The sequence below is a fragment of the Candida albicans genome, chromosome 1 (assembly GCF_000182965.3).
Source record: "Candida albicans SC5314 chromosome 1, complete sequence".
Lineage (NCBI taxonomy): Eukaryota > Fungi > Ascomycota > Pichiomycetes > Serinales > Debaryomycetaceae > Candida > Candida albicans.
Window position 1 is genome coordinate 496605 of NC_032089.1, and position 22624 is coordinate 519228.

The 22624-nt window shown below is 31.5% G+C and overlaps 7 protein-coding genes across 7 annotated transcripts; 1 reads left to right on the plus strand and 6 right to left on the minus strand. All coding sequences in view use genetic code 12, as the record gives it.

Annotated features, from left to right (window-relative positions):
- Positions 1 to 1746: 1746 nt before the first annotated feature.
- CAALFM_C102380CA (Arf family GTPase) lies at positions 1747 to 2349 on the minus strand (the record flags this gene model as incomplete). Its single annotated transcript, XM_716332.2, has 1 exon — positions 1747 to 2349. The coding sequence occupies one exon, from the start codon at positions 2347 to 2349 to the stop codon at positions 1747 to 1749; it is 603 nt and encodes a 200-aa protein (XP_721425.2).
- A 263-nt stretch (positions 2350 to 2612) lies between these two features.
- On the plus strand, positions 2613 to 5105 carry CAALFM_C102390WA (DNA cross-link repair protein PSO2; the record flags this gene model as incomplete). Its single annotated transcript, XM_716333.2, has 1 exon — positions 2613 to 5105. One exon carries the CDS (start codon positions 2613 to 2615, stop codon positions 5103 to 5105), a length of 2493 nt encoding a protein of 830 aa, XP_721426.2.
- A 340-nt stretch (positions 5106 to 5445) lies between these two features.
- Positions 5446 to 6780, minus strand: MNN11 (alpha-1,6-mannosyltransferase; the record flags this gene model as incomplete). The annotated part of the gene is made up of 1 exon (XM_716334.2): positions 5446 to 6780. One exon carries the CDS (start codon positions 6778 to 6780, stop codon positions 5446 to 5448), a length of 1335 nt encoding a protein of 444 aa, XP_721427.2.
- Positions 6781 to 7546: 766 nt separating this feature from the next.
- On the minus strand, positions 7547 to 8620 carry CAALFM_C102410CA (uncharacterized protein; the record flags this gene model as incomplete). The annotated part of the gene is made up of 1 exon (XM_716335.2): positions 7547 to 8620. One exon carries the CDS (start codon positions 8618 to 8620, stop codon positions 7547 to 7549), a length of 1074 nt encoding a protein of 357 aa, XP_721428.2.
- Positions 8621 to 9364: 744 nt separating this feature from the next.
- GSC1 (1,3-beta-glucan synthase) lies at positions 9365 to 15058 on the minus strand (the record flags this gene model as incomplete). Its single annotated transcript, XM_716336.2, has 1 exon — positions 9365 to 15058. One exon carries the CDS (start codon positions 15056 to 15058, stop codon positions 9365 to 9367), a length of 5694 nt encoding a protein of 1897 aa, XP_721429.2.
- A 3931-nt stretch (positions 15059 to 18989) lies between these two features.
- Positions 18990 to 20921, minus strand: CAALFM_C102430CA (uncharacterized protein; the record flags this gene model as incomplete). Its single annotated transcript, XM_716337.2, has 1 exon — positions 18990 to 20921. One exon carries the CDS (start codon positions 20919 to 20921, stop codon positions 18990 to 18992), a length of 1932 nt encoding a protein of 643 aa, XP_721430.2.
- A 642-nt stretch (positions 20922 to 21563) lies between these two features.
- Positions 21564 to 22565, minus strand: CAALFM_C102440CA (ubiquitin-specific protease; the record flags this gene model as incomplete). Its single annotated transcript, XM_716339.2, has 1 exon — positions 21564 to 22565. The coding sequence occupies one exon, from the start codon at positions 22563 to 22565 to the stop codon at positions 21564 to 21566; it is 1002 nt and encodes a 333-aa protein (XP_721432.2).
- Between the last annotated feature and the right edge of the window lie 59 nt (positions 22566 to 22624).

Genomic DNA, 22624 nt, shown 5'->3' on the forward strand with positions numbered 1-22624 from the left:
GTTTTTGTTTTTGTTTACCATTTCTTGCATATTGTTTATTATTTCTTTGTTGATTGCTACTACTACTACTACTACTACTACTACTACTAACTCGCCTTTATTACTACCATCCACCCATCAAGATCTACACTTGAAACCYACTATTAAAAGAGATCTTCTTATATATTATTCAATAACTATTTATGCAAAGGAGAGGAGTTAGTAGTAGTAGTAGTAGTAGTTGATTGCTCGTTATTATTCACCCAAGAAGTCTTTTTTTTTTTTTTTTTTTTTCGTGTTTTCTTTGTTTTAATTCGGCTTTTAAGGCTAAGGATGATGTTAAAAGAGCAATCAATTATACGTTTGTTTGTTCGTTCATTTGTTTGTTTGTTTGTTCATTCTTTTTGACTAAGTCATATATAATAACTGCAATAGAATACTACATTAAATGTAACAACAACAACAACAACAATGATAGGTTGGTTTTGAAATAAATAAATCAACTTGTTTGAAAGAAGATTAATTAATTTGAAGTTAGACACGCCAAAAGATATTTTTTTTTTTTTTTGCAATAATTTAACCCAATTGGGAATTGGGGGGGAGGCTGGACTGGACTGGACTGGACAGGACTAAAGAAAGCAACCAGCACACACAACTGAAAAAAAAGAAAGAAAGGCTTGTCGTTTGGTTTGTTCTCATTTACTTTTGATTGTTTTAATTTCGCGTTTCTTTTCTTTTCTACTGACGCGTCTTTGTGGTTTATGGTTTGAACATGCATTTGACTACCTAAATCGTATCCCCTTTCCCCCCCCCCCCCAACACAACCAAGGTAAGGTTAAGATATTAATGACATTGAACATCTCAATCTTATTCTTAATCTTATTCTTAATCTGTTTGTTTAACTTTAAGTTCAAGTTTAAATTCAAAGTTTTTAATAACTATACATATTAACCTTTAGTTTTACGGTGCCTCTGTGTCTGTGTATGTGTGTCGTGTGTTTTATGGTATAGCGCATTTAGTCATTATTGGAATTTCTTGTTTCAATTTTTTATGACGCGTCTTTGTTTCTCCCTTTCCCACCATTTGGTAGCTTCTGTCTTGTCTTCCTTCCTCCCCCCCTTTCAATTTCAGTATCCTTTGATTAACATCTACTACTACTATTACTACTACTACTACTATTATAATTACAATTAACAAAAGGTTTTATTATTCAAACTAACCATTCCATTGTAAATTTAATCTATAAACTATTATTAGTAACCTTCATTAATAATTACCACAAAGCAATGCTATGCTATGCTATGTTAAGCAAAAGAATAAAATCAATGTCGTAAATTAAAATTGTAAATCTGATATTGAATAGACAACCATCAACAGGATTATTATTATTATTATTAGTAGTAGTAGTACTAATACTACTAACTACCACATCTGCCTGCCGATCCAATGTTGAAAAAAAAAATTAACTCATATTTATAATTAGAATTGAATACACCAAGAGATTAGACAGTACTCACAAATTCAAACATTGTAGATATTTGCCGATAATTTGAACAGTTTCCTGCATTATTAATGATTCTATTGATATTACTGTTTTGCTAATGGGGTTCAGGGGTTCAATTCAGACTCAGCTATGTCTGACAGCAATTTACTACTCTGTAATAGATGCAGCCTATAACGAACGATGAAACCCTCATAATCATATAACCTTAATTATTCATTCAGTATTACATTAATTCTCTACCAGCCCCACATGATTCCCTTTAGTTATTCTCTGGTGACAATCCATTGTAACACTTTATCTATACCTTCACCAGTTTTCCCACTTACTAATTCTACTTGCCATTTATCTCGTTGTGGGATTTGTTTATTCAATTGTAATAAATCAATGACTTTTGTCTTTAAATTTGACCAATCTCGTTGAGGTATTATATCAATTTTATTAATCACCACAATTAAATATATTCCAATTAATCGATCTTGTAAAATTATTTTTTGTTTTAATTCTTTATAAGATTCATTTAATCGTTCTAAACTTAATCCATCAATAACCCATATTACAATATCGGTTTTATCAAAATAATTGGCCCAAAATGATCTTAAACTAGTTTGACCTCCAATATCCCATATATTCAATGTATATTCATCGTTACCGTTACTGTTACTGTTGTTGTTATTGTTGTTGTTGTTTTTTGGGGTATAGAATAATGTATTGATTTGGAACCCCATGGTGGGTGATATAGTATTAATATCTTGATTTAACATTTTTTTAATAATGGTAGTTTTACCAGAATTATCTAAACCTAATGTTAATACTCTTATTTCATTATCTTTTAATTTTTGTTTTTTAATAATTGTAAGTAATCCCATAATAATTAGAGGAAGGTGGTAAAGTTTAAGATAGGATGATTTAATAAGGTTGTTGTTGTTGTTGTTAGTATGGCTCATACATGATCAATTTTCTTTGATTTATTTCTTTTTGTTCTCTCATTTGATTTACAATTTTTCTTTTTTTTTTTTTACTTATCAAAACCCCTGCTTACTCTTGATTGCTATTAAACGTATCCTATACCAACTCACTTAATATATTCAACTATATTCAATAATGATATAAACATATACTAGTCAAAATTATGCCCCGTATAAAGAAAGAACTTATAGAGGTAAAACAAAAGCAACAAAGATCTATATTAGATTTTACCACCCAACAACGGCAACAGCAACAGCAACGGCAACGGCAACCCAACAGATCATCCCAAGTTGTAACTATCAAATCAGAAACTATAACTAATACTACTACTGAAAACTCATCAATAGTGTATTGTCCTATATGTAATGAAGGTATAACTCATTTAGATTTACGTGAACGAACTGATCATGTAGATACATGTTTAGTACGCGTCACATTTGTTGAAAAGGCGACGTCCACCAGCACCACCAACACCACTACTACTACTACCACAACAACAACAACAACAACCACTATACCTGTGAAAAGAGAAATATCAGAAGTAAAATCAGAAGAAACTATGATGGAAACAGTAGTACCAAAACGAGAATTTAACAATTCATTATCATCAATATTAATATCATCATCGTCGTCGTCTTCTTCTTCATCAAGTTCAACTGAGAAAACAAATAGTTTAATTAAAAAGAAACGGAAAATCGATCCTGAAAATAAACTGAAATATATCAATAGAGAATTCAAGAATAGCAGCAAAACCAATATCAATACCAATACCAATATCAATACCACTTTTATTGATCAACCTAAGATTATTAAGCCACCAACAAGTATAAAGCATGTTAAAAAGAAACCAATTCCATCACTTAAAATCATGACATTCCCATTAACTCAAGAACCTTCTTCATCTTCATCTTCATCCTTGATTTATCAAGTGGCAGTTGATGCATTTTGTTTTGCACCTCATGATACTATAAATCAATATTTTTTAACTCATTTTCATGCTGATCATTATGGTGGAATTTCGAAAAAATGGGCTTATGAAAGAGTATTTGGAAATGATGAAGATGCTTTTAATAACCAAACTTTTGATTTTGATGATGATTCAATATATAAGAAAATCATTTATTGTACTGGTATAACGGGGAGATTATTAACTTTAAGATATTCTATAGATCCTCGATTTATTAAACATTTAGAATTAGATACAAGGTATAAAATTAAAAGCTACACTGAGAAAGAAGATGACGAGGAGGAAGAAGAAGAAGAAGAAGAAGAAGAAATGGAATCAAATGATATGACACCAGGATTATATGTTACCCCAATCACGGCAAATCATTGTCCTGGAGCAGCGATTTTTTTTTTTGAATCAATTGGTATTGATAATAAAATTTATCGAATATTACATTGTGGAGATTTTCGAGTTAATATGGAAATTTTAAATCATCCAATATTAAGGCCATTCAGCTTGACTCATTCAAAGAATAATTTGTTACAACTGATTGATAAAGTATATTTGGATACTACTTATATGTCACCAAAACATAATTTACCAAAACAAGAATTAGTTTGTGAAATAATGGCTAATTTATTTCAAGATTTAATTCAACAAGAAATAAATAAAGATGAACAAAAAAAAACGACCAGTAATTTATTTTCAAATTGGTTTGGAAATTTCACTCAATCAAGAATAACTGATTTTTGTACCACCTCCTCAACCTCAAAAAATGGATTAACAAGGCCTATCAGGAAGAAGAAATTTTTAATAGTTATTGGTACTTATATAATTGGCAAAGAAAAATTAGCTATATCAATTCTGAAACGTTTAAATAATTGTTTAATTTATTTACTGAGTATTGGTTCACGTAAAGATAAATTTGAAATTTTTAAAACTTATAAAAATGATTATTTAAATCTGGTAATGACAATTGAAAAAGAATTTGGTAACATCAACGATACAAACGATAGTGATTGTATGATTCATTTAGTTCCAATGACATTAGTTTCTAATAATGAAGAATTGAGTAAATATTTTAATCATAATAAATATTATCAATTTTTCGAACGATGTATTGGTCTTTGTCCAACTGGATGGAGTTATAGTAAGATAGCCAATACAAAAAAACCAAATCAACAACAACAACAACAAAAAGAAGAAATAGAAAACGATGAAACTGGTAGTGGTGGTGGTGGTGGAACTGATGATTTGTTAATTTCTCAATTGGAACAAACTATAACCATGATGGAAAATCAACCATCATTTAATTATATCAATGATATATTATCACAAATACCAACAACAACACCAAATAGCACCAAAAGAAAGACTAAGACCAATACCAAGACTAAAACCAAGACCAAAACCAAGACAGATCCTGATTTATATCGATTATATTCAGTTCCATATAGTGAACATTCATCATTTAGAGAATTAGCTTATTTTATAATTTTTTTCCAAATTAAACAAACTATTCCAACGGTTAATTATGAAAATGAATTTCAATTGATTAAAATGAATCGAATTATTCAAAATTGGGAAAAAATCCGACAAATCATACTTAAAAGTGATAGCAATGGTAGCGGTGGTGTTGATGATGATAATAATAATATTCCTGATGATTTATTACAACGAATACAACGATTGTCATTGAATGATTTTTAAGAATGGGGGGGTGGTGGTGGGTATAGCCCACCTATTTATCATGGTTGTAAACGTATTTTTAAAGTGGTGGCCGTTTATAAGTGTGTATTGTATAAGTCTAGAATTGTATGTGTATGTGTATTAAATAGAGAGGAAATATAAGCTTAAGAAGGACTGGGAAGTAGTAGTAAGGTGGGGGTCCCACTATTCTGCTTTACCATCTTGACTTGTTGGTAATAATGATTAAATATTTACTTGCTCTTTTTTTTTTTCATTTATTTAATCTATTCAAATATACAGATATATATATATATATATATATATAAATATCTCTTTTCTTTTTAGTATGCTTTCCCTTATACTATGATTTTGGGGTTTTTTTCAATTTATTATAATAAATATTTAAAATATTTTCACATTCACTTGGATTATTACAATCACTCCATTGAGCAACAAAATCTCCATCTTCATAAATCAGATTACCAGGTAAACCATTATCTTTAAATTTATGACTAGCAGCAATAGTTTTAATTGGAACAATAGTAGTTTTACTTAAAATAAAAGGATGCCATTGTAAAATATGAGTTAAAGCTGAATCTGGTCCATAAGGAAAATTCGGATATTGGAAAAAAAGATTATCACCCCATATATCAATCATTGATTTCCCAATATAATCATTTTTCATTAAAAATGAATTAGTTTCAATTTTTTGATTTGATTGAGTTAATATAAATCGAATTGAATCAGCTCGAGCATTTTTATAAGTTTTAATAATTCCATCTGGTGGTATTAAAGGTAAATCTCTTAACATTATTGAATTTAAAATTTCTGGTTTTAACATATAATCATGAATATTTATATTCATATTCATAATTAATCCATTTTCATCTAAATACCAAAACCATTTTGTTTTCGGAAAGGCAAACATAGCAGCTTTCATACAATAAACTCGAATCCATTTAGCTCGTTCTTTATCTTCTAAATATTGGAAATTATTAAGTATTGGTAAAAATTCTTCTGACCATCTTACATAAACTCCATAATTTTGTAAATGAGCATAATCTACTCGATTTTGAACAATTTTAGTCAATCCATCTAATGAATATTTATTAAAATCAACAGCAGTAACAATCACTAATTCTGGATATTTTGAAGAAGAAGAAGAAGAAGAACCTGATTTAGGTTTAAAAACAATTTTATCTTGATTTTTGAAATAATTTTTAGCAGCATTTAATGGCAGATTATCATTTTCTTCCTTTTCTTTAGCTTTTTGTAAATTTTCATGAGGATCATCTAAAAAATTCAATGATTTAATCCCAGTTTTATCAATTCCATTTTCTTTATATGTATGTTCTATAAATAATTTCCTCGTGGTTAATTGTTTTAATAATGGGGCATGTTCAATGGGGGGATAAATATATTTGGATGAAGTTTCTATAAGTTGAGTACTAGTTAATGGATGAGCTTGAGGATAATGAATTTTTGAAATTGATTTAGAAAATAAATATGAAAATGGTGATAAAAATGAATTGAAAAAAATATACCATATAATAAATAATACAATTAATATTAGTGGTAATCGTTTCTTTCGATTAATTTGATGAAATGTTGCAGGTAGTGGTAAAAATGACGTTGATGATGGGTTGTTTTTACCATATTTTGGTTTAAAAGTTCCAGATTTACCAACTCCAAACATGATTTGAAAGCCTGTTTATATTGAAGGGGTGGTGGTGGCTAGATGAAGTGTGAAACAAAAAATAAAAATAAAAATAAAAATAAAAAAAAGGATCAGTGTGTGTAAAACAAAATCAAATATCTTCAAGGATAAGATATTCCTATTGGTTGTTGTTGTTGAAGTCTATAATAGTAACCAAATTAGGAAAGGAAGATCAAAGCCACTTTGTTGATGTTGTTGATGTGGTTGTTGTTGAATCTAAAGAAGTAAAATTTTTGATCAGTAGAAATTCTATAAAATTTTTTTTTCCTTCGTCATCGTTCGGTTCGTTCATTGTTTTTGTTTACACTTTTACAAAAGAGAGAGAGAGAGAGAAATTTCTTTATAAAATTAGCAACACACACACACAGGCACACACACACACAACTAATTAACAATAACAATACCCAGTCTACCCCCCCGCCCCCCTTTTTTAAATTATTTTTTTTTTTTTGGTCTCCCAGTCCTACCTCGTGTTGGACGTATCCCAGTGGACCTACTCGTTCTAATCTGGCACACTGAATGGAGTGTTTTCTACCATCGGAAATTAATCTCCAACACATCTCAACACATCTCCATTCTCATGATTGGTTATTCACTACTACTAATGATACATTTTATTACATTTTTTTCTTTAAGCTTTTCATAAAACTATACGACATATATATATATATATAAGACTACAATATTCACTTATCAAGCAAGGGACACTAGTAAAATCATTCTATTAAAAGTAACCTTCATTTTACTATTGATTGGTCACGGCACCATTTGCAGCAGTTTCTTTATTAATTCTATCTTCAATCACTTGTAAAGCCACTTGTCTACGTCTTTCAGCTACTGATTTAGCAACATTCTTTTGAGTTTGATTAGTTTGTTCTTGTCTCTTTTGTGCTCGTAAATTACTTTGTTCAACAATTTCATCATTAAATGGAGTAATAATACCTAAAAACACGGAAATATCATATCCATGTTGGAAAATTGGGGTTAATATTGGTCTAGTCACTTGTGGGAAGAAATCAATCAATTGAAATGTATCTGAAGCATCACCAATCATAATAGAACTATTTTGCATATCAATGGAAGAACCATTATTACCACTATTTGTTGTTGTTGTTGATGTTGTTGTTGTTGCTATGGGTAATGTAGGTTCAGTATTTAATGATTGGAAAAATCTTAAATAAAAATATGATACGAAAAAACTACCAATTGAAGGAATAGCAGGATATAATGATTGACTAATAATAATTGACCATAAACTAAGGAATATTATTAAAGCAAATGGAACATGTTTCACTCTAAAATTAATTAAACCTTGAAATAAAACAATATTATGTTCCGGAATCAATTGTTTACAAACCACCAAAAATCCAAAATAATACGATATTCCTCCACCTAATGGTTGATCCATATTTTTACCATCTTGTCTAATAATATTCGAAATAATAGCAATTATCACCGTGATTAAATTAGTTATACTACCAACTATAATCACAAATTTTATTACTTCTAAATAATTACCCCAAAATCTTTCAGCAAATTTACTACCAATATATAACACCACAAATGAAAATATAAATGATATTATACTAATTTCAGCAAATATTGACAAAATTAGAACCCAAGGGTTATATATGGTTGATCTTGGAATTAATTGAATAAAAGAAATTTTAACATCATGAAGTTTGATTTCCTCCAGTGATGATTGTAATGATTGAAATTGTTGATATTTTAATACTAATAATAATATTGATATTCCAGTTAATAATCCAAGTAAAATCTTGGATGATTTTGGTAATTTATGTCCTCTTAAAATACTCATAATCTATAATGTCTCAACCCTCTTCCCAAAAAACAAAAAAAAAAAAAATTTGCAATTAATTGAAAAACTAGTAGACTTGGTAGATTTGGTATGTTTTATAGAAATTGAATTAGTATCTTCTGTTATTGTTGTTGTTATTGTTTACTCTTTGTATGGGTTGGTATAGTATATAACTTTGATTCAGTATTCCGTGCTTTTTTTTTTTTTGACTTTGTCGTTGTTGTTTAATAAATCTTTTATGGTCGTGTTCGGGTGTACAACTTTTTCTATTGTTAGAGAAAAAAAAAAATTTTGAAAACAACTATCGCGACTTTGTTACTCTTCCATCACTCCCCCTCCTCCTATTATCAGACCACCCACCACCACCACCACCAACTAACAAACCTACAATTACATAACAAATAAAACAAACAAACAAAAAATACTGTATACATATAGATAGATAGATAGATAGATAGATAAAAACAAGTAATATATTTATGTATATATATAAAAACAACTGTGTAATAATAATAATAATGATAATATAATAATATAATATGAAAAAAAAAAAGAAAAAACAAAAACTAATATATAAAGTTACATTTGGAAATAATCCTTTCCCCCGTTTTACTGTTTTTTATTTTCTTTTCTTCTTTTCAAAAAAAAAATTCTTAAAAAAAAACAAAAACCAAAATTTATGAATAAATGAAATAATTATAAATGAATAAACCACTTCCGCCCCCCACTTAATCTCTTAAACTCTTAAACTCTGAATGGATTTGTAGAATAAGGGGTGGTAGTTCCAGTAAAACGAGTACTCAAATAACTCCAAGTGTAGGTTTTTGGTCTATGATTACCAGTATCATTATTACTGACATTTCTTGGTTGGAATAATCCATCAGCAATAGAACCAGATCCACCAATATTGGCAAATTGATCAACAGGAATTTGTCCCGAAGCAACCGCTGGTGCAACAATAATGACAATAAATAATATCAACACGGCAAAATATAAAACACAATATTTTCTCACCATTCTCTTTCTTAATCTGGCTTGTTTCAAAGAATAAATTGGTGGTCTAATTAATCTTGATGGTTTCAACCAGAATAACATCATTGAATGCCATCTATCAACTAATGGAATAAACAAAAATGGTAATTGACAGAATAAAATAATATGTGCCAAAACGAAATCACCAGCAAATTCCGACATTTCAATGATTTTAGCAACAAATTCACGAGATGGTTGAGTAAAAGCCATCCATCCCATACCAGTATTATACCATTTACCAGTCCAGAAAGCAGTATTGGCTTTATCATTCTTAAATTCTCTAGTCAAGAAACATAATGTCAAAAACTTGAATAATAATCTTTGAACATAAATCATGGTGGCAATACCCAACATTAATCTGGCAAAATTGAAACCTTCAGTGACCCACATAACAATAAAGAAAATAATATGAACAATGACGGCAACACCATGGGCAACACCAGCAATAACAGCACCAGTCTTTTTACAACATAATCCTAACATTGGACCAGCACAACATGCCATGGCAAGACAAACACCTAAGCATCCCATATCAATAACAACTGGAGCTAAAGCACAAATAATAAGTCTCAAAGTAGAATTAACTGGTTGTGGATCAGTAGATCCATTGATTTCATATGGATAACTAGTAACCCCAGTTTGAGCATTAATAAAAGTATAAGCAACATAAAGACCAGCAGTATAAATCAATGTTGGTAAGAAATCAGCAAACAAAACATTGGATCTATGAGCTCTTGAAGCATCACCAGCAGCTTTTTCAGAAACATCACCAGTCAACTTACGTTTGAAACCAGTGATACGTGATCTAGAAAGTCTAACATAACCAATCCATGAGTTTCTGTGCCATTTAGTGTTACCTCTAGATAACCATCTAATGAAATCTCTGTAATCAAGGAAAAAGTCTTCCCAAGCAAATTGATGAGGATTGAAAATGAATGGGGAGAACATTAAAGCCGATAATGAAGCCCAGAACCATAATAATGGTGCTTGCCAATGAGAAACTGTACCAAATAATAAAATCAACATCAATCTTGCTCCCATATAAATGGATGAATCAGCAAAACGTGAATACAAGATTGAAAATGGAATTCTTGAAGTGGCAAAACCTCTACCAGTGGAAATATATCTAGCACCACCAACGGTCAAATCAGTGAAAACCGATGATGAATAAATTTGGGCAACGAAAACTTCGAAAAATGGTGACATGGAAATAAAATGTCTAACAAATCTTTGGAACGCTTTCCATACCCCTCTTTCAATCAATTCTTGTACAACCAATGGAATGAAAGAAATGAAGAAAACAATGAAAATAGACAAAGTATAACGTCTAATCCAATCAACGGCAGGAGCAATATTGTAACAACCAAATGGATACAAAACATCAGTAACTGGGACATCTTTGTTGTAAGAACACATGATAGCTTCATGAGCTAATGAATTCAAGTTAGCCAACACCAAAATAAACACTTGTAAAGACAATTGAATAAACAAGTTATTAATATGGAAACCTGGATGACCATAGTAAAATGACAAAAATCTATCCAATGGAAGTTGAGTACCCAAATAGAAATATTCTCTTGAAAGCATTTGTTCTCCCATACCAGCACCAATCTTGGTGGTGAAATTCAAAATGGATCCAAAACCTAAATCTCTACCTTTACCACATTGATAATATTCACAATGCTTGATTTTACCACCTCTCATCATGGCATTCATACCAGCATAAATATCTTCATTCAAATGTAAACCCTTTTGTGCTTTAGAAACACCACCTCTAGTTAACATAAATGTAGCATTCAAAAAATCCGGATGACCATAATGCAATTTACCTCCAATTTGTGCCAAAGTTCTTGCAAACAATGTACCAAAAGTTTGTTCTTTACCAGCAGCAACATCACCCAAAACACCAGAATTTTCTGAGAAAATATATTCTCTAGCACCCAAAAATGCCACTGGATCCTTCTTGGTGTTATTATCTTCAGATTTCAAATTTGGTGCATATGGATTAACATGTTCAACATTCATTTCTTCAAATTCAGCCAAAACTGATCTAATCTTCAAACATTCTTCCAAATAATTATCTTGATTAGCATCAATCAATTGAATATATTCACCTCTATGGAAAATAACCGCATGATTTTGATTATCAGATTTACCATCACCCAAAATTGGATTACCAGACAATTGAACTCTGAATTTAGGACGACGTCTACCATTTTCTAACATTTCACAATGACCATCAATCAAGGCAGAGTATACTCTTGGTTCCTCGTCCTCATTCAAAGCCGGTTCTTCATCCAAGTAAGCAATTTGCAAATCAGGGTAAGCACGCAATAAGAACTCAGCATTTTCCATTTCATCATCTTTGAATTTAGACAATCTTTGCATAGAAACCAAAAATCTAAACTTTCTTCTGGCCATTCTTTCTAAAGCTAATTCTAATCCTTCAGGATCACCACCGAAATATTGAACCAATTCTGGGTTTTCCACTCTGTATAACAATTTAATGGCTCTGGCATAATTCATAAACCCAGATACAGTTCTGTACAAAGTTTGGGATCTCAATGAAGCCCAAATTCTTGTTCTTAAAGTATATTCAGGGGCGGCAGACTTGAAACCAATACAATAGAATGGTAAATCATCAATCTTGGATTTCAATCCATCTTCAGATAATTTTTCAGAATCATCACCATTTTCATAAGCAGCAGTTTCTTCAGCCAAAATCTTGGTGTCCTTAACAAAACAATCCCATTCAACTGGATGTAATTGTTTCAAATATTCCAATAATGTCACTCTTGAGAATTGATCATCTTCTCTAATGATTTCTCTCAAAGATAACAAAATCTTTTCCGAATAATGAGGAGTGAAAACAGTAAAAGTTGGCATATTATCAACTGGTAATGGTTCTGGCATTGGTGTAGCCAAAGATTGAGCGAAAAATGAAATTCTTCTTTCAGCTTCAGAATTTCTTGGGAAAAATTCCGTTTCAAAATTGTTGTCATCTTGAGAAACAAAGAAAGTTGGAGCTCTCAAAGTTCTCTTACCTTCAATTTCAGATGGGACTTGATGATACAATAATTTTTGAACGTGATCAATGGCTAACAAATGTTCTCTGTACATGGAAATAACAATGGCATTCCAAATTTGTGAAATCAAAACTTTAGGTTTATATTTGATTTCCATTTCCGTGGTAGCTAAAATCTTGGAATAAATTCTCTTTGGCAATCTGGTGAAAATGTTTCTCCAAGGAGTCAAAATGGAAATACCCAAATAGAATGAACGACCAATGGAGAAGATACAGTTACAAATAATGTACCACATATAAGTATCCAAAAAGAACAATAACAAATCAACAAGATACATCAACCCCAAGACAATCTTGGCTTGGTTTCTACAAACAATATCTTTGTACCAAACTTCACCAACACATCTCATTGTCATGGTCGACAAGTTTCTAATAGGATCTCTTAAAGACAATGTCAAGAAGAAATAAGATTCAACCAATTTGGCAAGGAAAACCAAAAACCATAACAAATAAGACATCCACATATCTAAACCTTTCAATTTAATGTAGTTGGCAGTAAATGTTTGTGATGCAATATATCTTCTTGATCTCTTGTTCATGTATGAAGTGAATAAACCACCCAATGGCATGACGGCAAAGAATACTAAAGTGGCCACAGCAATGAAAAATCCAACAATCGACACAGCATATGCCGATTTCGAATAAATCACCAATTTGGTAATTTGGAATGTATAAACTGGTGGAACCAAATTGAGTAAGAAAATTAACACCAAAAATAGCATACGACGACTCAAATGTTGAGCACCGGCCCATTCTCTAGGCACGAAAATCCATTCGAAAAGTGTGGCAAGAATTTGAATAAATGAAGCAAGAACACCACCAATGGCACAAGCAGCCCATCTTGACGAAGCAAGTGGTTGTTGATTTATGGTTTGGACATAATGTTTAGTATACAAGGTTGGGGAGTTGTAAGCAGTGTACATCCAGTAGATGGTACCATGGATAATCCAGATTCTATTAAAATTGGTAACGAAATGCAACCAGGTTCTGATTTCCTTATAAGTTTTGAAGAAAACATTCTTCCATTCAACTTCACCTAATTTCAAGAAACGTTCTTCTTGAGGGATATCAACCAATCTGGTTCCATCTTCAAAAATAATTCTGGAAATACCTTCTGGGTACCAAAACAATTGATTGACATCATCATAACCAATGACCTTGTTGTGGTCTTTTTCACGCTTGACAAATCTTCCATCATAAATTTCATAAACTTGAGATCTGATGAATCTGTAAAGTGGAGTGATCACACGGTTCAAGTAATCACCTTCAGGCACTGGTTCTTGTCTTTGTTGACACAATGGAGAATTTAAATAATCAGTGGCAGATTTGTAAATGTAACACAAACATTCAGGAGTAAAACGAACTTGATTGGCTTCACCCCATATCAACAAATAAAGAGCAAGGTCTCTTACTCTTTCTTCTGGAGTCAAAGAGTTCATCTTGGCTTTCCATCTGATTTCAGCGGCTTCCAATGAATAATCACCTTCTAATTCATTAGCAAGAGCATCGACATCTTGACCATGTTCTTCAGCAGCTTTTCTAGCTTTTTTGGATTTCTTGGAAGCTTTTCTGGCTTTTCTACCAATTTTACCTAAAGTCATATTAGCAAAACCTAAGGAATCATCCAAATCTTGTTGTGAAGAAAAATACCATTTTCTATAATTGGCATTGTCACCACCAATATAATCAGCATGTAAACTCAACAAGGCCTGAGCTGGTGACATACGGGAAGATCTCGAGTCCAACAATGTCATAAAGTAATCAAACATGTTTCTCATAGAATCTCTTTGGAAACCAAATTTATTAGTCAAATCAATGAAAATATCTTCGATGTGTTCAATCTTAATTGGAGCTTGAGGATCAGCAGACCAAGCTGGATATGGCAAGTTCGATGACATATTGAATTGAGTTGGATCGTAACCTTGACCTTGACCACCATAAATTGGTGTTGAAGCACCAGAAGATCTTGGATCACCACCATAACTCATTTGAGATGGGGTGTATTGAGTACCGTATTGATCATAACCAGGAGTTCCAGGAGTTTGACCACCATAACTAAAGTCAGAAAAGGCTTCTGGGTCAGCATTATAACCCTGGGCATTCATTGGTTGACCACCATAGTTGGCTTGGTCTTGATATCCATCCATGTCATATGGTTGTTGTTGATATTGAGCATTTGGATCGTAATAATCTTGTTGGTGTGGTTGTTGACCCATATCATCATACTGTTGTTGGTAATACCCTTCTCCTCCTTGATGAGGTGGCATACCGCCCTGTTGATTAGGGTCGTAATAATGATTATTATTATCGTTATACGACATCTAATTTGAAAAAAAAGATAAGTTAGTATATCAGTTGGGTGTTGGTTTTTAATATTTAAAAAAAAAGAAGGGGGGAAATTAAAAGAAAAAGGAAAAGTTATTATTATTTTGAAAATTGTTGTTATTAAATGTATTGTGTGTGTTGTGTGTATGTTTGTGTGCTTTTTGTTCAAAAAAAAAAACAGCAAAATCAAGAATTAATTTTTCGTTTGTTGTTGCAATGATGGGAAATTGAAATAATAGTATATGTGAAACGTAGTTGTGACAACTCAATTTGTAATCGAAATAAACTGATATCTCTTAAATTAATGGGAAACTGGGTTTCTATTGAGATCTGGAAATGTGAATCTGACCCTATAATAAAAACAGCAATCCAAATTATGTAAGATATTGCAAACTTTTTCCTTTTAAAAAAATTGTACCTGAAATCGTATGAGATCAAACAAAAAAAAAATTTTGCTCGAGATTTGTGAGTAGTAGGAGGATTTCTTAAACACCAAGAAGTTAGATTGATTATATATGAATGCTAGATTCTTTGATAAATTGATAAATACAGGAAATACTGTTTGTTTTAAATGGATATCTTTTGGACTTATTTCAAATTGGGTAATCAAATGCCTTAAAACTGAAGATAGCAAATGTAAAAATTGCTTTTTTTTCGTTTCTTTTACCAACTCACACGCACACACAATTTTTTTTTGCTAATTTTAGAATTCTCTTTAAAATCTTAAAAAAACAACTTGAGGAAACCTGTCTTTATCTAAATGTTTGATAATTCTATCAAGTATTCCAAAGTATGAAGTATGAAATGATGTTGATACGATTGTAGTAATTCAAAACTGATGTTGTAGTTTTTTTGAACTGAACAAAACACCAAGATCTGTGAATCGAGGCTATGTTTTAAAAGTATGGTTATGATGCACACTACCATAATATACCACGAATCTCGTCTTGTATTTTTTTTGGCGACTCTCTTTCGATGGATGTCTTTATACAATCTCACAACATTTGACATACAATAAAACAAGATCTCGAGCTGTTGTGCTGTTGGATAAATTGATTATGGATTGGTGATATATTTACTTTCCTTATTCAAATGCTCACATTATGGAAACTTCAAAATAATAACTTTTTCTTTTTCTTTCTAAAAGAGTTGGATTTTAACAAATAAACGTTACATACCTTTTTTTATGTTCTTTTCAAACCTCTTGTAATTGAATAAAGCGAATGAAAGGTGATAATACTTTTAAAAAAAGATGATCAATGGGAGGGTAATAGGTTAATGAATATTGTAGATGTTTGGGATAACGATTTGATTATAAGAATAGAAAGGAAGAAGAAGAAAAAGAAGTTATAAAAGATTTGGAAAAAAAAAAAATAAAAAAAAAAGAAGAATCAAAGTCAAATCAAAAAGGGAACCTTCGTGAAAGGGAAAAAGGGAAATCAAGATTCCATACAATCAAAATCCAAATTCAAATTACATATAATATGAAACAGAACTAAATAGAAACTCATTAAAAGTAACACAAATATATCTTGCATCTAAAAAATTTATAGGAGGAGCAACTTAAGCCTAAACTGTTATGCAAAAAAAGAAAAATCCAACCAACAGATGGTTCCATAAAATAACTACTACTACCAACTAACTAACTGAAATTGTAGACAGAGAGACGATATATAGAAAAAAAAAAATTACATGCTGAGATTATTTGTATGGTGTTGGGTGCGTGCAAAAATGTTAGAAAAAAAATAAATCTAAAACAAAAAAAAAAGAAACGAGAGTGTGTAAATTGGCTTAGAATTGATTTTGTAACCACAGCTGAATTTCCCAATATGAACTTAATTTGTAAAATATAACTAAAATTTACAGTTTGACCCTTGCCCTCCTTTCCTTTGGATTGCAATTTCTTCGTGTGTGTCTAAGCACCCAGGGCCACGACGACGCATCCACATCCTCCCACCACAACTAAAAAACTATGGCTACATCGAAAAATAATATTTTTGATTTTTGATTTTTCTCGCGACCGTGTTAATGAATTTGTTTTTTCAGCCGACTGCCGACTAGTATGAAAAAGCAAAAGAAAACTAAGCAAGAAGTATTATTTGTTTTTCATTCGGATGCTTGTAATTGCCTTTCTATTTGCTGGGTATATGACCCATCATATCTACTGCCATTGATTGAATTTGTATCCTGTTCAACTTGTTTTATGGTTGTGAATAAACAGAATTCAGCTCTTTATTCATTCGCGCTAAGTCGTGTCATATTTCGCGAATCCTTTTGCACGGTACCTTAAAATCTATTTTAGTTTTCTTGTCGAACCGTGTCGTCGTGGTATAAATTTTTTTTTTTCTTTCTCTCACTCTCTCAGAAAAAAAAATAAGGCGTGTAGGCGGTTGTGTCGGGTGTTATCAGTACATTTTTTATGCAACAAATGTTATACAATTTCTTTTTTTTTTCTCTTCTGCTTTACAAGTTTTCCTTGACATGTATTTCTAAAAATTAGGCAAGAACAACGTTTAAGAAAACATTAACAACAGCTACAGAGAAGAATGATGTTGGTGATTTTGAGTAGAATGTAAGGAGTAAGAACACAATCGGTATCTGAAAAGTTCGTTCTTATACACTAAAACTGGTCTCTGTTTATCAATTTATTTCGGGGATCTTTACATGGCAACGACATACTTAGTTACTTACTTCGTGGGCAATGGTTAGTTAAATGGAACGCGTACAAAATCAAAAAAAAAAAAATTGAAAAAAAGTTCACGGGTAAATTTATTGATTTAGTGTCGTCCAACGGGCGGATCAAAATCACAATCCCTCCCTCCCCCTATTCATGTCAATTTGTTCGTTCGCTGCCTAACTGGGTCCCCCTGGACTACAAAGTTCCATGATATTTAATTCCTTACATTCCTTTTTGCTTTAACATTCAATTCAATTCCAACCTGTAAATTTCTTGACAATGTCCATTGAAAAAATAAAAAGGAAAGTGCTGTTCCAATTTCAGAATCTATTAATAGCAATCAATAAAATAAAAAATATTTGTATTGGTGCACGTAAAAATAGAAAACCATATTTAAGAATGATGCTGGTTAAAAAATAAATTTGGCAAGTGGGCAGTGGCAGTGATAGTGATAGTGATAATGGTGGTGGTGGCGGTGATGATGCATAAATTAATATGTATCTGTGCGCTGTTATTTTAGTTGGCATGACATTATAATTGTTTGATTGGTCAGGGCGTTTTACTTAGTCGTGTGAAAGAGCAAAATATGTTTTGTGTAAATTTGTTTTTGGTTGCCTTGACAACGAATAAATTTTTTCCTGAAAGCAGAAAATCCGAAATTGCTTTTATATTTTCTTCGGACCACAACAAAAGTGGATCTGTTGGCGGTGGGCGGCGGCGGCGATGTTATATTGGACAAAGAAGTTAGAAAAGTGGATTTCCACTTCCAAAACTATGCCTTGCTTCTTCGTAGCCTTGTTGGTCTGTCTCTTGTTATTTTGCTCGATTATATCAATTACACATCCAAATGACGTGATTAGTGAACGTTTGAGACAAGTATTTAGTCCGTAGTTTCAGATTTGCTAGTAATTATCAGACTAAGGTACTTTTCTAAGTTGAAGGCATTGGTTAGTGAGATAAATGATATTGTGATTGCCGCTATGTCAAAAAAGTTTGATCTATCTTTATTGTTTTTATCTTTGTTAAGTAAAATTTTTCATCACTTCAAAAGGCTGCTTTTTTTTGGTTGCAATTTTGATGCGAAATTTTTACTAAATATAAATTTGCTACTAAGAATTCAACCTTGTTTTAGCATTAACTCCTCTTCCCAATTCTACAGTTATTACAAAAAAAATAACGTTGTTGTTGTTGTCCAGTCAAAATAAATATATAATTTTAAAATTACTTAAAAAAATTTCTTCAACTATAACCTATTCATTCCAACCTAATGTTTGTAATTCGGATCTAATTTCATCTTCTTTAGAAATTTTTATAACTTGAGTGTCTTCTAAAGTCTCACCTGAAGCTTGTTTCATTTTCAATTGTTCAATAGCTCTCAATTTCTTTAATAATGATCTAATTTTTTTCTCTTCTAATGATGCAACTCCTCCAATAACACCAGCAGTAGCAGGAGTAGGAGCAGGAGTAGAAGCTGGAGCTTGTGCTTGTGCTGGAACAGGAGAAGCAGAAGTGGTAGCCTCAGGAGCAGGAGAATTATTCTTTTCTTGTGCTTGTTTCTTTGCTTCTCTCTTTTTCCTATTTTTGGCAGCAGCTTTACTTTCTTTTTCAACTGGTGGAGGAGCACCAACAACAGTTCTAACTCGAGGAATATTACCAGCTGCTCTTGATAATCCTGGTGGTGGAGACGGAGTTGATCCATTACTTCTTAAATTATTTTGTAATTCTTTTTGATACAAAGATGAAGCAACACCACTACCACTACCAGCACCACCACCTCTTGCATGTGGAGGACGATAGGCACCAGCGGGTTTTTTAGCAGCAGCTGATGCTAAAGCTTGACGTTTTTCTAAATATTCTTTAGTTGATTCATGAGCTTCTGGTGCAGGTTCTAAATTTCTAATTGGGGGGAAACAATCCAATGGTTGAGGTTTCCAACCAATTGAAAACAATTCCGGGAATTCTTTCAAATAAATTAATTTCCCACTAGCATGCCAAATTTTACAACCATTATCAACTCTTAAACGAGGTGAAGTAGTAGCTGTCAATATAAATCTACCACAAGGAGACCATTCACAAACAGAAGTATTTGATGCTTCAAATGTAACAACTTTAGAAAATTTATTTTGACGATCATAAACATCAACTGTACCTTGTAAATTACCAAACCCGGCAACAAGAACAAATTTAGCATGAGGTGAATATAAAATGGTATTTCTTGGAGCTGTAGGTAATGAATGAATGGCATTACCTCGAGAATCGAAAAATGTAGTTTCTGATGGCATATAACCATAACTAACAGCAAATTCACGAGCAGTTGGTGACCAAGTAATATCATGAATTGGACCTTCTCTTTTCAAATCAATTCTTGAATCATAAGATCCAGCAATTCCTAATAAATAAAGATTAGTTTCACCATAATATGATTTATTAGTGGTATCATGATCTGTAGAAGCTAAAGCTAATAATGCTGTCCCTAAAGAATTCCATTTCAATTGACATTTTTCGGCTTTGAAAAAATTTTTAAAACAAATTGGTTGATTGAAATTAGGAATATTGTATATTGATACATTAGCAGGTTTACCTGATTTTTCTGGGATGAAAATGGCAACACTAGGATTTCTACCTGGTGATATTTGGAAAGCTTGTAAAGTAGCTTTAGGATCATTGACTTTATATTTAAAACTTGGTTGATTTATATTGACAGTAGAATCAGAAGTTGGATCAAGTTCGAAAAAATGAATTTCCTTTTGATTTATACTTCTAGCAAAGAGATTTTCTTCAGAAGTAAATTGTGGTTTCCAAGCATTCTGATGTTTGGCACTCCATTCAGCAATAATTGTTTTGGTTTTAATATTGAAAATCTTTAAATTATTATTCCAAGTACCATTTTCTTTATTTAATTGAATTGGTTTACACCAAAGACATAAATATGTACCTTCTGGGGAAAAATAAATGTCAAACACTTCAGGGATTTCAATACGATGATACACTTTTGCTTCACCAGTAGTGTCTAATATGACTACTTCTTGTGGTTGAGTATAAGCAAAAAAATCACCATTTTTAGAATATAAGGCTGCACGGCATTCAGCATTTGCCTTTGGTGATGGAGTTATATCTTTGAAATCTTGAATTAACTCTACTGATTTCGGAAGACGGCAAAATATTTCAGTTGTTTTGGACATCTTTTAAAAAAACTAAATCAAAATATCTTTAATGAAATTCTCTTTAAATATCAAATGATCTATTGGAGGGGGGGCGGGAAATAAAAAGTATAACTAAAAGAACTAGAATACTTTTCACAATCTATAATTCAAAATTACTTAAAGAAAAAGAAAAATTTTGGAATTGATATATAGAAGTTAGAAGATATTTGGGAAGAATTAAGAATCAAGAAGAAAAAGAAGAAATTTCCAAGAAGAACAAAAGAAAAGAAAAATTTCGTCCGAAATATTGAAAGTGCGTAAATTTTTTTTTTGGTGTTGATGCTGTTGTTGTTGTTGTTGTAAATAGTGTGTGTCAATACTGCAGTGTGCATCTACTTGTTCTTCTTCTTGTTCTCTTTCTTTGGCTTCCCTTCTTAGCGCACATAAACTGTCTCACTTTAACACATATACACCTTCTATATATACTCTTTCTATATATTGTTGAGTCTCTTCAACCCCAGGGTTACATTTACCAAATTTAGAGTTTTAATAATCCCCCCCCCCTCATCTTTGACATCATCTACTGATATAAACTTCATATTACAAATTATACTTTTATCTATCATTATTCAACTTGTTTTCACGTAATATTAACCTATATCTATTTTATACTATTATAAACTAGCTTTTCTTAACTTCACCAAAATTAAGATGCCCTGTTTCTTCTGCATGTTTAGAAGCACCCATTTCTCCAACTAATACCAGATAACAATCTAGACATCTAACTCTAAATGTAGTTGTATTTGTTGCATAATCTTTACTCTGTAACAACTTACATAATTTTTGACTAGCAGCTAAAATATCTTCTTCTTGTTGAACATCTCCAGTGGACCATTGAGCGACATCAGTGTCTTTGTTTTCCGTACTCAATTCATCATTAGTAGCCAATACATCATAATGAATCCCACTATAAATCAATATAATAAATTTTTCTGGATGATCCTTTTCATTTTCAAATCGAATGAAATTCCCCAGTTCAATATCTATACATACAATTCTAACATTAAACCAATCTGCCAATATCCCCAATTCTATAGCACCCCCCCAACTATCTTTCTTTATAATCCATCGACAATATTCTTCTCTAGGTCTACCTAAAATTAAATCAGAATATAATTCGGGATCTTTTTCAATATAATTCACTACCACTTTCCTCAATTCTTCTGGTGGAGAAATATTCTTGAATGAATCATACCCTGATATGGCATACGATATAGAATTGAATAAACAGGAATTATCATCCGGAATATTTCGAAGAATTAGGTATTTATTAAGTGATTCAATAAAAGTCGATGGGATATCATCTCGTAGATTAGGTTTCTTTTCTGAAGGTTGTGGGGATAATGGAGGTTCAGAAACTGATTTCCTTTTGAATGAAGTGAATTCAATTAACAATTGGTCACCATCTTTGATATTTTTATCGCTTAAAGTTGTTTCTAGTCCATATGATAAGTCAATTGGTTTAGGTGGGAACCCTAATTTAATTGTTGATACACTTTCTGAAGTATCTTGATGTAGTTGTGTATCTTGTTGAATATCTATAAGGAAATCTTTAAATAATTTCTTTGAATCATCCAAAGTTATGGTGGATACTCCATTGGTTGACTTTAGTTTTAATCTCATACTTTGGTAATTTTAAGAGTAGTTAGTTAATTGAAGGAAGTAGTGGTGGTAATAATTGA